Raw genomic sequence first — 15,112 nt, forward strand, 5'->3', positions numbered from 1 at the left:
AAGATTTTTTATTTTCCATTTTCATACGCTTACATATATACTGTGCATAGCCGGGGCCATACAACATTAAACAATAATCGCAGCAATTCCTCTTGTCAACAATACCCCCAAAAATAGAAACCCAATATACCTCTTCCACTCTCCGTACACCTCTTTCTTCCACCCCCCTCCAACTTTCTATCTTCCCTCCATCATCCCCCTCTAGCCTACTTCCCCTCCCCCTCTACCACTCCTCTCTCCCGATCCACTCCCTCCCTTCCTTCTCACCCTCCCTCCCATCCTCTCTCCCGCCCTCTCTACCCATTTTTCTTCTATCCCTCTCCTCCTCCCCTTGGTGTACCTCCACTATATGTCAATGTACTTAACTTATCCTGTTTTTACAGAGAAATTAAAGAAAAACAGTATACATGTGAAATTGCATTACATTGAGATCTAAACCATCGTATCTAACCTAGTATATATCCCTCCCTCCCACCACCCTCCCCACCACCACCCCACCTCCCTCCCCCCCGACTTCCCAGAGCCCGTACACGGTATAGATTTTTAACAAACACAGTCTAAAATATATTGAGAAATAAGAAGTAAAAAAAAGGGTTAATATCTCTACATTGATCTTAGCTTCTTGCTACGCTAACTTTGAAGAGTTTAAATCATTCCTGATCTACTTGCATTTTTGACCTGCTTTCAAACCGTTAGGCTGGCAGAAGCTGGGACAAGTCACGGGAGCTCATATGAAAAGTTTTTATTTTTATTTTTCCATAACCACTCTTAACATTAGTAATCTTACAGTGTGTCACCTGGGTACAATCTTTGTGTCATCATATTTAACAGTTACATCTTTTTAAATCTATTTTTACCTTTACCTTTTAGTTGCCTTCTAATTCAACTCTTCCTCAATCATTCTGCGTTCTTTTCCAAATTATTCAGTTTTCTCTTTCCTTTTTGTCTATATTCATTTTCTATCCAGGGATAAAAACATCCCCATATCTTAGAATACCCTGATTCTTCCTTATCTTTGATTGCCAACGTTAATCTGTTCATTCCTGCACAGTCTAATATATATTTTAATTGCATCTCCCTGAGGGATTTTTTTCCATTTTTCCAATTTTGTGCAAATACAATTCTAGCTGCAGTTATTACATGAATAATTAAATATGCATTTTCTTTACTATATTTTTCTGGTAAAATACCTAACCAAAACAGTTCCGGCTTTAAATCAATATGCTGCTGTATCCTTCTTTCCAACCACATATGAATTTTTGCCCAATATTTTTTTTTGCGCATGATCCCGGCATCTGGTGACACTTCCAACACTTTGTTGATTTAGCTTTAAACATTTTTTGCCAATCTTTCCGGCAACATGTGCCATCTGTAAAACATGTTGTCCAAATTCTCTTTATATACTGTTGCCATTATATACTGTTTATAATTCCTTTCCCATAATTGCTGCCACTTCTCAAATTGTATTGCATATCCGACATTATTCGCCCATGCTGTTGTGGGTATTTTGTAGGTGAAGGAACCCACGTTGTTGCTGCACAACATTAAGAAGGAGGCCAGAGCTCTTGAGGAAGCTGTGAGTGGTATGAGCCAGCTGCACCCCTTGCTGTCTTCCGTCCTCTTTCTGATGCTGAAGATTGATCCTTCTGTGCGGTCAACTGCAGAGTGAGTCCCAGCCGAGATTGTCCCATTAGAATATAGAAGAACAGAGTTGGAAAGGACCTCAGAGGTCTTCTAGTCCAACCTCATGCTAAAGCAGGAGGCCCTATTGTCAGCGTTCCAAGTATCATGCAGAATTAAATCAGAGTCCAAGGCAAAACGATCCTTAAAGTTCCAATTTAGTAAACCAGACATCTTAGCACATCTGTGGAATCCCAATTCTGGAAGTTATGTAGGATTCCCACCTAGCTGAAAGTTCATGATCTTGTCCTGACACCCACAAATCCATCACATGGTCCAATCTTCTTTTTCCACGCTGGCATCTCCACCCAGCTGGTTCCGGTCAGGTGTCGAGGTGCGGAGACAAAGAATAACCTTGAGCTTCCTATACCATCTCGGACAGATGGCTGACCAGTCTCTTCTTGAAAGCCTCCAATGATGGAGCACTTGCAACTTCTGCAGAGAAACAATTGCACGGATTAATTTTTATCTCACTGTCAGGAAATTTCTCCTTAGTTCTAGGTTGCTTCTCTCCTTGATGAGTTTCCATCCGTTGCTGCTTCTCCTGCCATCAGTTGTTTGGAGAATTTATTGACACCCCCACTCTTCTTTGTGGCAGCCCCTCAAATATTGGAAGATGCTATCATGTTGTCCTGTTGTAGAAAATGACAGGACACACAAGCCAGCTCTTCAGAGAAGGAAGTTTATTTGTGCAAAGAATAAATGTCCTGATCACTGAGTGAAATTCAGGAACTTCCTATTATAATTTATCACTTTCAGCTAAAGCCATCTGTTAGTTTTGGAAACACCCCTCAAGATTTGCCCTTGAGTTACAGCAATATTATGTCTACAGGATGTCATAATACATGGGTCAGCTAACCGACATGCATAGCTCGTATTTTGAGGAACTAACAATATGTGTCTACCAAACAGATTAACAGCCAAGCCACCAATGGGCTAAAATAGATGTTTTGCCTCAGCATATTTCATGTACAGACTTGCTTCTAACCCGTTTCTAACCGTACTACGTCCTAAAAGCAAACCTTGCAATTTCTATGTGAACAGTTAAAGCTTAATATCATGAAACCCTAGTTTGGTTCAGGCTTGAGGCCTACTTTGGTTCAGCCTGCCACCTTAGTCCCTAGTCCTTCTTTCCTACTAGACATATCCAATTCTTCACCCCTCGTCCTGCCGCAACCGTCAACTTTGAAAAACGTCCATGTGTGCCTTTTTTAAAAATTCGGTTGTAACTTGTGGTCTCTAAATGGATGGTTGTTAAGTCGAGGATTACATTCTTCAGCCAAGTTGGATTCAGGGAAAACTGTTTCTCTCCTCTTTTCCTGTAATTATAGGGAACTGGTGGAAAACCCATTTATCCGAGAATGCCTTGTTGAAGCGAAATCTCCTCTAATAAAGGTGACAAAGAAATTCCCCGGGTTTCCTGGACATAATTCAGACTGATAGGATCCAGACAATTCTAGGTAATGCCGGCTAGTAATTTAGCACGCCCCTTTTTGTGTTTTGTTTTGTGAAGTCTTAAGGAATCCAATGTACAATATATACCGTATTTTCCGGAGTCTAAGACGGAGTATAAAAAGTTGCTTTTTGCTTTTAATCCCCTGCAGAATTCATGATGTCTTACCCGGAAGCCGAAGAAGCCCAAGAAAAGGCTATCGAACGGCTCCAAAGCCTGTTGAACGAGGGAAAAGGTACGTCGGATAGTGGGGAGAATGGAAGGATTTATGTTCCTTGCAGGCAACTGCTCGCTTGCATCCTTTTAGAGAGTCGTTGAGGCCACTTGGAGGTTTATCTCTCTCCTCAGGGTCACCTGAGTGGTGCAAAATGGGCCTGGAGCCTCCTTAGCACTGCCGACTTAAGGATTTTCCAAGCATTTCTACACTGTTCCAAAGAGAAATAAAAAGCCGTGCTCCCAACCAGTGACGTGCAGTCAGGGGAGGCAGGGCCTCACCACTGTCATCATGAAAAGAAAAGAAAAAATTAAAAGGAAAAAGGCTGAGGTAGTTGCTGCCAGAGTCACAGTGGATGACTCTGCTTAGTGCTTCACTGTTTAAAAAAGCCTCTAAAAAGTGCCCTCTACAGGAGGAGGAGGCGGGGGAACCATGTGCCTCATTTAGTCTATCTTTATGATCACTCGAGCAGAGTTAAGCAAGGGTTAAAGCCGAAAAATTCCGTATGTAGATGAGACACGTGGTTCTCTCGCCTCCTCCTGTACAGGGCACTTTTTAGAGCCTTTTTTTAAACAGTTAAGCAGAGTCATCCATTGGAGACTCTGGCAGCAGCTAACCCAGCCTGACCTCAGCAGCTCTTGCCTTTTTCCTTTTACATTTTTACATTTTCATCATGGCAGACAAGAGCAGAGTTGAAATCCTCTGTGACACGGCTGGAAAAGGTATGTGGGTCGGAGGGAAGGGGGAGGAATTCAAAATTAATGTAATTTCCGAATGCCCTGCCGCTGTGTCCGACATAGGGCGGCTTTTGCCCGCTTGCCTCACCAGCCATAAACCTCACCGCACGTCACTGCTCCCAACCCAGGCAAGTTATTAATTAGGCACGAAAAACGAAAGTGAACAGCTGCAGTTACTTCTCCCTACAGTTGGTGTCAAGGTGTTCCTTCACCTGGTGGAGCCGGTGATCGACGCCATGAATAACACAACGATTCTGTTGAGACGCTGCTGGCTGGGTTTTCGTTGCTGCTCGGAATCGCTGGGCGAGGTGAGAGAACCAACAACCATTAGGTTCTCTGTGCTAACCGAAATTATTATTTATAGCTGATAACCTGGCATAGCCCCGGTATGTATTTATCCTAATCCTGTATAAGAGGGAGCCCCCTTGTGGAGTACTGCGAAGCCGTTACTATGGCAGCTCCACTGTGCTGTACAGTAGAAGCCATTTTAAGGCACAACAGGCTGTACCTTAACAAACCTGAATCCAAAATGCACATGATCACTGTCAAAAGTACCGTGACTTGACACCATAGATATAATTCAGTCCTTTTAATTTCAGCGGGCCAGGCATTCCAGAGTTATGCTGGAACACACACATGCACGGACACGCACACTCCAAAGGGTGTTAGGGGTGTCAAACCCTTTCGGCACAGAGTGCCCAAAGCAGAACATGCATGTATGCACATGCATGTGTACTGGAAATGCACACCGCTTGTTTTCGGCTGTTTTCAGGCTGCTTTTTGGGTCATTTTCAGGTTGTTTTTCAGGCCGTTTTCAGGCCTGAAAACAGTCCAAAAACACACCAGAAAATGACTTTTTTTTTTTTTACCAGTTTTGGCCATTTTCAGGCTGTTTTCCGGCACTTTGACCCATGTGAAGACCAACTGGCCAGGGGGCATCTGTGCCAGAAGCCAGAAAGCAGTTGGCGATGCTGCACATGCCCAGAAGGAGCTCTGGGTGGCACCACTGGCATATGTGTCATAGCTTCGCCATTATGGGATAAGTGATTTATTGCCACCTTCTCTGTAAACACAACACACCTACTCCCATGTGTTTGCAAACTTTAGAAGGCACAAAGGGAGATTTTTGTGAGTTTCCGGGGATCTTCGGCTTGGAAAGAAGAGCTGGGACCAGCCTAGATCTTTGCAATGGTGGCCAGCAGCTTAGATGTTCCTATGCTGATGTTCTGCTTCTGACAGCTGTTGCAGAGAACTTGAGCGTGGAGATCTTGGCTGTGGAGAGCAACCTCAGCTGCCTGCTGAATTCGATGAGGACCCATCCCGACCACGAAGAGCTGCTCTGTATGGTCTCCACCTTGTTTATGATGATGTCCTCCAACGGTAAGGCGCACCCACTAGACCTGGTGGCCTTGCTGGCTGGGAATGCTAGCACGGCTCAGGTGGGCCTAACAATCCGTTGTTGTTCACCTCCCTTCTCTCTTTTTCTTCCCCTTTCTAGAGGCAGCCGCGGAAGCCCTCAGAGGGGCCAACATTTTCACGGACATCTTGACCATCATGTGCACTTTCGCTCACAACAAAGAAATCTGCCTTGCGTGTTGTGGCCTCATTTGGACGCTGGCTGTACAGGGTGGGTAGAAAACGAGTCACGGGACACCTCCGGTTGCACAGCTGGAAAAGAGGGTCTCCACTTGGACACTCGTCCCCAGCTCTTCCAGGCGTTTGTGGCCATTTTGGATGGGGAACATCCTGTTGTAGCTCCTTATGAAGTTCAGGAGGTAGACAGGACATGGAGGGATTGATGAAAGCAGCCAGGTTAATCTATTCTAGCGTAAGGAAGGGGCTGCCCCAAAGAAGAGGGGAGGGGTCATCCTGTTGTGGTCCAGCAGGAGCTGTTGGAGCCGCAAACAGACTCCGATAGCGAGGGGCCCTATGAGTCGGCTCTGGAAGATGTGGAGGACCCTGGACAGGGTTCAGACTCCAAGCATGGACCAGAGAGGCTGGTTGGCCACCAGGAGGCGCTTGAGGCATGGAGCAGCGGTGAAAGCCAAAGGAAGTTGATCCCTGACGTCAGGCCCTGGAGTAGTGGGGAGGACCTAAAGGAGTTGGTCCCGATGCCAGGCAAAGATGGGTAGATAAGCGCCAACAGCAACTACGGAGATATAGAAGATAATTGGGGCCAGGTGGTTGTGATTAGGCTCTTCCCAAGAGAGTATATAAGAAGAGACTTTGGGAAGAGGCTGTTTGCAGGATTCAACTATTATACTAAAGCTGGAGAAGCTCTTGTGCGTATTTCTTATCTGCGGAAGTCTGGGTTGCTGCCAAAGTCTTGTCGGTGTGTTAATTTACTGTGAATAAATTGTCTAGCAGTAATCTTGTGTCGGCGTGACTCATCATACGGAGGGTGGGGTCAGAACACAACCTATTTTCCAAAACACATAAAGGCAGGACAAGAAACAACAGATGGGAACCAATCAAGGAGAGAAGCAACCTAGAACCAAGGAGGAATTTCCTGAAAGTTAGAACAATTAATCAGTGGAGCTACTTGCTTCCAGGAGTTCTGGATGATCCACCACTGGAGGTTTGATGACCATTGTCTGGAATGGGACAGGGTTTTCTGCCTCAGCTGTGGGGGAGGTGTTGGACTAAAAGACCTCCAAGGTCCCTTCTGACTCTTCTTACTTGAAGTTATTTCGGCTCAACTGTAGTCATAAGCAAGCACTTCAGGCCTAATCTATTTGCCTTGTTTTGTCAATTCAGTGGCCGACGTGGGACAGAGCCCACTGAAATACGCCACGGAGCTGGTCTCCCTCATCCTCCACATACATCTCCATCACGTGGACGTCGCAGAGGCGGCCTGTAGTGCCTTTTGGGCCCTTTCTCTTCACGGTGAGTCACCACAATATAATCGCGAATGGGATTTCTGCTGTAAGTTGCTGTGGGTTGTTAAGTCAAGATGGAGCCAGTTTTATGACGACTTCTACAGGGGTCTGTTAAGCGAGTCCAGTGAAGACAGCTTCTGGCAGTGGGCATCATTTGCAGAAATGACTTACTCTCTGGAGACAACATTGTGGAATGACACCCCTAAAACCTCTCGGTGGGTGTGTTCTTTTAAGATATAGCCTGTTGTGCCTTAAAATGGCTTCTACTGTAGTGTGGTACAGTTGCCATGGTAACAGCTTCACAGTACTCCACAAGGAGCCCCCCTCTGGTAAGGGGGGAAATCCAACATTACAAATTACATTTGGTCCAGACATTCCCCCCCCCCAAAAAAAAAAATACCCAAACAATGCTGGGTTATGAGCCAGTAGAATGTAATAATGTCCCATCACAAGGAAATACTGGTGCAAAATTCGGAAATGGTTGGAAGAAACCGTGGCCCGACAAAACTGCGTCGCTAAAGCCGCGACGTCATCACCGCGGCGACAACAGCGCGGCAACAGAAGGGCGCTTTAAAACAGCGTGGCGGCAGAAAGCCGATTTAAATTAAGGTAAGGATTAGGATTAGGTTTAGGGGTTTGGTTTAGGGTTAGGTTTAGGGTTAGGTTAGGGTTAGGTTTAGGGTTAGGTTAGGGTTAGGGTGCTGAGTGCTTCGGAAGGCGCGGATTTGCCCTCCGCGGTTATGTCGTCGCGCTAGGGTCGCCTTTTTCCTTAGCGCTTCGGATGGCACGGATTTGCCCTCCGCGCTTATGTCGGCGCGGATAAGGGCTTCACGGTTTTGTCGGTGAACTGGAAGAAACTACAGAACGAAAAATAGAACTGAAACCAGAAGCATTAGGAGTATTAGAACAAAAAATGGATAAACAATCTCAATCCCTAATCATACACATACTCACTGCAGCCAGGATTGCTTTCGCACAAAACTGGCGGGGGGAAAAATCAATACACCCGCAGATGAAATAATAATTAGAAAAATACTTGAATGTGCAGAGATGGATAAAACGACAATAGAACTAAAAGAAAGAGAGGAATCGATTTCTATAAAATATGGAATAAAATCTGTAAGTGGCTAGAAAACAGAAGCCAAATAGAAAATAGAGAATGTAAATATATGGTGATATAAATAATCAATATTATTATAAGTGTTAGCACTACTGTTGTTATATTATAGGACAAGGTAAAATCATAGGAAGGCAATGCAGAATGGAGAATTATAAAGGTTAACAGGAAAGGTGATATAGAAGGCTGTATAATTACTTTATATTGTTATGTATTTTTGTGTTTTGTTTTTTCTTGTGGTTTTTAAAGATTAAAACAATACAATAGCAGAGTTGGAAGGGACCTTGGAGGTCTTCTAGTTCAATCCCCTGCCTAGGCAGGAAACCCTATAACGTTTCAGACAAATGGCTATCCAACTTCTTAAAAACTTCCAGTGTTGGAGCATTCACAGCTTCTGAAGGCAAGGAGTTCCACTGATTAATTGTTCTGTCAGGAAATTCCTCCTCAGTTCTAAGTTGCTTCTCTCCTTGATTAGTTTCCACCCATTGCTTCTTGTTCTGCCCTCAGGTGCTTTGGAGAATAGTTTGGCTCCCTCTTCTTTGTGGCAACCCCTGAGATATTGGAACGCTGCTATCATGTCTCCCCTAGTCCTTCTTTTCATTAAATGACATTAAACGACTAAAAACGTTCAATAAAAATCATTTTTAAAAAAAGAGAATATAATAATTTAATCGGAGGTTTTCTCTGGCTTCCCTTGCAGGATGCATAGATGAAGTCAAATACGAGCCTTATTCTCTGCTTTTGCTTGAAGCCATGAGGCAGCATCCTGGCAGTTCCATATTGGTGAAGAATGCTTGTCTCGGGCTGGCCAGCCTCCTGAGGACATCCGGTAAGAATTCTCAATCAATATCTCAAAGCCCCAATCCAGAGGTGGGTTCCTACCAGTTCGCACCTATTCGGTAGAACCGGTTCGTCAAATCTACCGAACCGGTTAGAAGAGGTTCCACCAGTGGACCCGGAAAGCAGGCCACACCTACAGAAGAGGTTCCAAATTTTTTTGAAACCCACCACTGATCCTCGGATATGATTATTCTACACTGTCATGCTCATATTTATAAAACTCAGAGCCTCTGTGAAAGGTAAGGATGACTACTGCGTTTGTGGTGCAATCAGAACATTCCGTGTGTTGAAGTTGTTTTAACGCAAACCAAAGATGCCTTTTAAAAAATCAAGTTTACATCATATTCTGATGCATGCCAGTGCTGCGTGTGAGGTAATTTAAGGTGGTTCTGACAAGTGTCGTCGGCATCTTCATATCCGGTCACATGGGCAGCAAGCCACTCCCATCCGGTCACATGGGCAGCAAGCCACTCCCACAAAGGAGGCCACACCCACAGAGTAGGTTCGAACAATTTTTGAAACCCACCACTGCCCCAATCGCTCAGTGGGACCTCGGCTGACGACCGTAAGCCATTCCCAGACTTCGATTGGCACTCGGTTTGGTTGTGACCAGAAGCAAGACAAGCTGTGCATGAGCACACACACCAAAAAATTGGTGCAGCAGGGAAAATCACCGCAGCTGTCTTTATTCAGCACCCGAGGATGTATTTGTGATGCGAGTGAAACATTTAGATGATTTTCCCTCTCGGCATCCGAATGGTTCATCGTCTGAGCCGTTCGGGACCCGAAGTCCCACTGTATTCATCTACCAGGCCGTGGGTTTCCCAAGGCATTGCTTGAAAAAATCTACAGCCACCGTTAAGCCCTTGTTGCAAAGCGAGAGGGTTCTCAGCCGAGTCTCGCCCCGTTTTACAATGTTTCTTCCGGACGAAGAGCCACCGCTGTCTGTGGTCATGTGGCCGGCATGACTCAATGCCCGAAGGGGCATGGAACGGTGTTCCCTTCCCATCAAAGGTGGTCCCTATTTTTCCACTTGCATTTTTTAACGTCCTTTCGAACTGGTAGTTTGGCAGAAGCTGGGACGAGTCACGGGAGCTCACTCCGTTACGCGGCGCTCGGGATTCGAACTGCCGAGCTTTCTGATCGACAAGCTCAGTGTCTTAGCCCCTGAGCCACCGCTTAAAATGTAATGGTTTAAGCAAATAATTAACAGAATTAGATCAGATATTAGCAGGGAAAGATGAAAAGTTAATAAAGAAACTATAGAGCTATATGTTAAATGTTAAGATGGAAGAGGAACAAGTAAAAGAAGAAGAGTGTTAAGGAGCTGAGCTAGATCGGATTTAGAGAAGGCTGGGAGGAAAGATGGATAGGATTACGCTGGGCTTAAACAGGGCAGAACTCATACAAAACTGCAACCACCACCCCAGTCCCTGCCACACATGCACACGTGACCCCCCTTGCTCCCTCATCCCCCTGCACATGCAACGCGCACCCCCTCCTGCACATTTTTGGCTTCCGGGTTAGTGCAGGCGGCTTCCCAGGTCCAAAAGGGGTGGGGCCACCACGTGCACCCCCCGTGAGGGTTGTAAATTCAGCCCTGTGTTTGATGAGGGGTGAATCGTGGCTTTTCCTTGGAGTATACCTTATGATTAAGAACAGTAAACCCAAGATATATTCTAAAAAACATATTTTTATTGTAAATAAATAACAAACAAACTTACTGGCTAATAACTACATTCTGGTAAAGTTCCTAGCCTACCTCCTCGTGGCAGGCGAACCAGAAACAGAAAGAAAAAGGGAAAAGGGGCATGCGTAGTAGGCTTACAGAGAAGAGCCAGCCTACCGTATGTCTTAGAATATGAGCACAGCTGGCAAAACAATAAAACACCGTGACACCCCGAAAATGCAATGCTATGCATGTGCCCCCCCCTCCCAGCCCCTGCGTGCATGGCAGGGACCTGAAGACTAGCTGGTTGGCTCAGTGGAGCAAGGCTGGGGCGACGGCTGGCAGGCCCGCAGAGGGCTCTGCGTGCCACCTGTGCCATCACGGTTTGCCGTCATAGGGCCTGGACTGTCGTGCTCGCTTCCTTACACGGGATTTGCTGGAGGTTTAGAAGCAGGGAAATCAACCTATGTGTGCACGGATGAACTTTTTCACTGCAGGAAAGTGAGAGGGGAAAATCCCGTTGGGGATTGAATGAAATCTCTTCCTTTTCAGAGTTTATCCGGTTTCCGATTCATAGTGACGGACGAGAAGGGCAACGGGATCATCCTGCTAAAGATTGCTACCAGATCCACAGGGAGGATCCCGAAGTCGTGGAAAACATCTGTGTCCTGATCGACGAGATGTTTAAATACGGTAAACATTCGGGCAGAAAACCCCGTCGGCCCAGCCCCGTGAACCAACGGCAAAATGATTCCGGCCTTTTTAAATTTCTTTAAATCGCAGACAAATTATTGTAGAGATGGCCTCCCAGAGCATTACGGACATGCTGAGAGAAATGAAGGACAGATTTACTTCTAGTTTGGTAAGGAAGAGGAATATTAAGGGGACGCTTTTTGTGGCAACAAGGTTTATTTCAATCCAGTCTGGCCTAAGTCATCGAGGTCCGAAAAGGGACCAAAGGAACTCAGAAACAGATGGGTAAGCAAGAAGGGAGAAGATGAAATTGCAAGGTGTTGTTGTGGTACCTATTTATGTACTCGCATTTGCGTGCTTTCGAACTGCTCAGTGGGCAGGAGCTGAGGTAAGGAACTCTAGTGCCCAGCAGTGGCCAGCGGAGCTGGCAGCAGATTCAGACAGTGAGGAAGTGGAGAGGAAGATGTGCCAGTCCTGGAGTCTGGGAAAGGTTCTGTTGAGGGCTCTGTGTCAGAAGCAGAGACGGGGCCCAAGGCTGTATGCCAGTTATCAGCTGCCTTCAGTCAGACATCAGTGAGGCAGAGGAACAGCTGGAGCCTGTTCCCAGTGTGCACATGCACAGAGCTGCCAGATGAAGGAAACAGCTAAGGAACAAGGGTTGACTTGGGAGTAAAGCCACAGGGAGATGGTGAATGGCCCCTCCCAGAGGGAATAAAAGAGGAGCGAAAGGGGAGTGGAGTTTGCCGGAGATAATTAGTTCATTCCTGCATTCTTGCCAAGTATTGCGGCGTCTGAAAGGTATCGGCCTGGCCACTCTCCAAGCCTGATAAAGTTAGTAATGTGAATTAACTTGAAAGGTCGGTAATAGTGAACTATCTTGAAAGACTTTGCTGGAGGAGAATTCACTGTAATTTTAATAAAAGGGGTTTATCAGGACGAGGACTCAGCTACTGGGGAAGCCTAGGTCAGAAGAAGTGTTTCTTTATTTACTTAACAGTTGTTAAGTGAATTTACAAGTGTGTTTTTGATAACAAGACATCAGAAATTGGTCTGATGCCCCAATGTTGTATGCATTTTTTCTCAGGAAATAGTTGCCCTGTCAGAGAAGGCACTCTCAAAACTGGAGAAGAAAGGTGAACATTTCTTAAATTTAGCTTCATTTATCTAAATTTAAAAAATGCTATTTTCTAAAAGAAAATCTTTTAAAACGGTACTTTTTAAAAATGTAACTTCTCCTCAATTTGTACACTCCACAGGGCTTATAATGCACGACCCCTCATAGAAGATTTTTTTTTAATAAAAAATTTCTCTCTTCGCCCTGTCAATTATGAACAGGAGGCGAAGCTGGCCGTCTTTTACAGAACTTTGGAATTTATTTGCAAAAGGTTGAACGGATATTGTATTTTGCTGAAAACATTAAAAGTTGTACAAATAAATAGGAAAACGAGTTGCAACGATGAAGTCTTTTTCAACAGGTGATTTTGCACGGCTCAAACCCAATCCATGGAATACAGCGAAAAGGGGGAAAAGGATGAATTTGTTTTTAAAGGTTTTTGAACCACCAGGTAGCTGGAAAGAGGGCGTGTAGGTACAGATTTAGGCAGAAAATAGATAGATAGATAGATAGATAGATAGATAGATAGATAGATAGATAGATAGATAGATAGATAGATAGATAGATAGATAGATGTTAGGTAGATATAGATAATAGATAAAATAGATAGATAGATAATAGATGATAGATAGATAGATACGGTAGATAGATAGATAGATAGATAGATAGATAGATAGATAGATAGATAGATAGATAGATAATAGGATAGAGATAGATAAGAGATAGATGGATGGATGGATGGATGGATGTTAGATATAGATAATAGATAGATAAAATAGATAATAGGATAGATGATAGATAGATAGATAGATAGATAGATAGATAGATAGATAGATAGATAGATAGATAGATAATAGGATAGAGATAGATAAGAGATAGATGGATGGATGGATGGATGGATGTTAGATATATAGATAGATAATAGGATAGATGATAGATAGAGTAGATAGATAGATAGATAGATAGATAGATAGATAGATAGATAGATAATAGATAGAGATAGATGGTATGTATGTATGTATGTATGTTAGGTAGATATAGATAATAGATAGATAAAATAGATAGATAGATAGATAATAGGATAGATGATAGATAGATAATAGGATATAGATGATAGATAGATAGATAGATAGATAGATAGATAGATAGATAGATAGATAGATAGATAGATAGAGGTTAGGTAGATAAATATAGATAATAGAATAGATAATAGGATAGAGATAGATAGAGGTTAGGTAGATAGATATAGATAATAGATAGATAATAATAATAGATAGATAGATAGATGATAGATGATAGATAGATAGATAGATAGATAGATAGATAGATAGATAGATAGATAGATAGATAGATATAGATAGATAGATGATAGATAGATAATAGGATAGAGATAGATATAGATAGATATAGATAGAGGTTAGGTAGATAGATATAGATAATAGATAGATAGGTAATAAGATAGATAATAGGATAGATAGATAATAGGATAGAGATAGATAAATAGATTAGATAGATAGATAGATAGATAGATAGATAGATAGATAGATAGATAGATAGATAGATACTCTGCTTTCCTCTGCTATATTACTGCTAATTTTGGAATCTCAACACAATTTCAAGAGCATCTGCATAAGGCAGGACAGGTAAGGAGAAAAGATGGCTGCTATTTCACTTAAATGCTACTCAAGCATAGTTTGGGCAGTTAAAACTCAAGTGATTTAAAAGGAATCCTTACTGGTGTCTGCAGACGAAGTGGCCTAAGAAAAAATGTAAAAAATAAAAGTGAACTGTTATTGCTGGTACTCTAGCTGTGGAGGTAGTCCCTCACTTATGACAAAAGTTTAGAATGGATTTACAGCTGTCAGCACTGCTGTTTACCATGGCTTTTGCCAAAACCTTTCGGCTTTTGGCAAAACCAGGCCCCCCCACTGGTTCGCTTAACGACTGCCAGAACAAAGGTCCTAAAGTTGTATCATTCACCACAATTGAAACTGTTTGACCATTATCACGTTACAAACTGGACGGGCAGGCGCCATTACGGTGGTTAAAGGTCGAGGATTACCTATATAAACCCTGCAGGAGGACATTTCCATAGACGGGGAAGAGGTTTTCGCTTTTAAAAACCAGAATTTCATTCTTCTTTCTTAAGATCGCCCCAACGCCTCACCATCTCCAAAGCTGGTCGGCTCTTTTAACGCTTGTTTTGAAAAAAAAAAGTAAAATATGATTCAAGAGGCAGATGAGAAATCTAATAGGGACGGCAACATGGTCCAAAAGAGGAATCCAAATTGCCATTTTGCAAACATTCATGGACCTGATTCAGGGATCGAGGAGCCTGGCCCAGCGACGTGCACAGGATTTTTTTTTTGGGGGGGGGGGGGGTTTGATCCTCAGCTGATCCAACAGCTGATCCCTCACCACTTAAGTCAGAAGAAGATCAATTCAGCAGTTTCCCAATCCATGACCGACCGCATGGGAAGTTTCATCTTAGAATAGAACAACAGAGTGGGAAGGGACCTTGGAGGTCTTCTAGTCCAACCCCCCTGCTTAGGCCGGAAACCCTACACCACCTTCTCCATCTTCTGATGGAAGTAAAGCCCCCATCCCCAATTCATTTCTCTCCGATATCCAATGTAGGGCCGAAAGAAGAGCGGCAGAATGGATCGGGCAAAACGTTTGATCTGCAGATCAAAAAACAAAACACAGCCGGACATCA

The 15,112-nt window shown here is 43.8% G+C and overlaps 1 protein-coding gene and 1 long non-coding RNA gene across 3 annotated transcripts in view; both read left to right on the forward strand.

Annotated features, from left to right (window-relative positions):
- The window catches only part of STKLD1 (serine/threonine kinase like domain containing 1), a 19,029-nt gene extending 14,640 nt beyond the window's left edge, over window positions 1-4,389 (forward strand). For both annotated transcript variants that reach the window (XM_032232837.1, XM_032232836.1), the window contains exons 9-12: window positions 1,514-1,665; window positions 3,012-3,140; window positions 3,285-3,368; window positions 4,274-4,389. In XM_032232837.1, the coding sequence (XP_032088728.1) occupies window positions 1,514-1,665; window positions 3,012-3,120 (261 nt within the window). In that variant the 3' untranslated portion in view covers window positions 3,121-3,140; window positions 3,285-3,368; window positions 4,274-4,389. The remainder of the gene's footprint in view (window positions 1-1,513; window positions 1,666-3,011; window positions 3,141-3,284; window positions 3,369-4,273) is intronic.
- A 7,830-nt stretch (window positions 4,390-12,219) lies between these two features.
- LOC116519130 lies at window positions 12,220-12,916 on the forward strand. The gene is made up of 2 exons (XR_004256625.1): window positions 12,220-12,415; window positions 12,539-12,916. It is a non-coding gene; the product is annotated as an uncharacterized LOC116519130 (long non-coding RNA).
- Window positions 12,917-15,112: the final 2,196 nt, after the last annotated feature.

The sequence above is a fragment of the Thamnophis elegans genome, chromosome 16 (genome assembly GCF_009769535.1).
Source record: "Thamnophis elegans isolate rThaEle1 chromosome 16, rThaEle1.pri, whole genome shotgun sequence".
Taxonomy (NCBI): domain Eukaryota; kingdom Metazoa; phylum Chordata; class Lepidosauria; order Squamata; family Colubridae; genus Thamnophis; species Thamnophis elegans.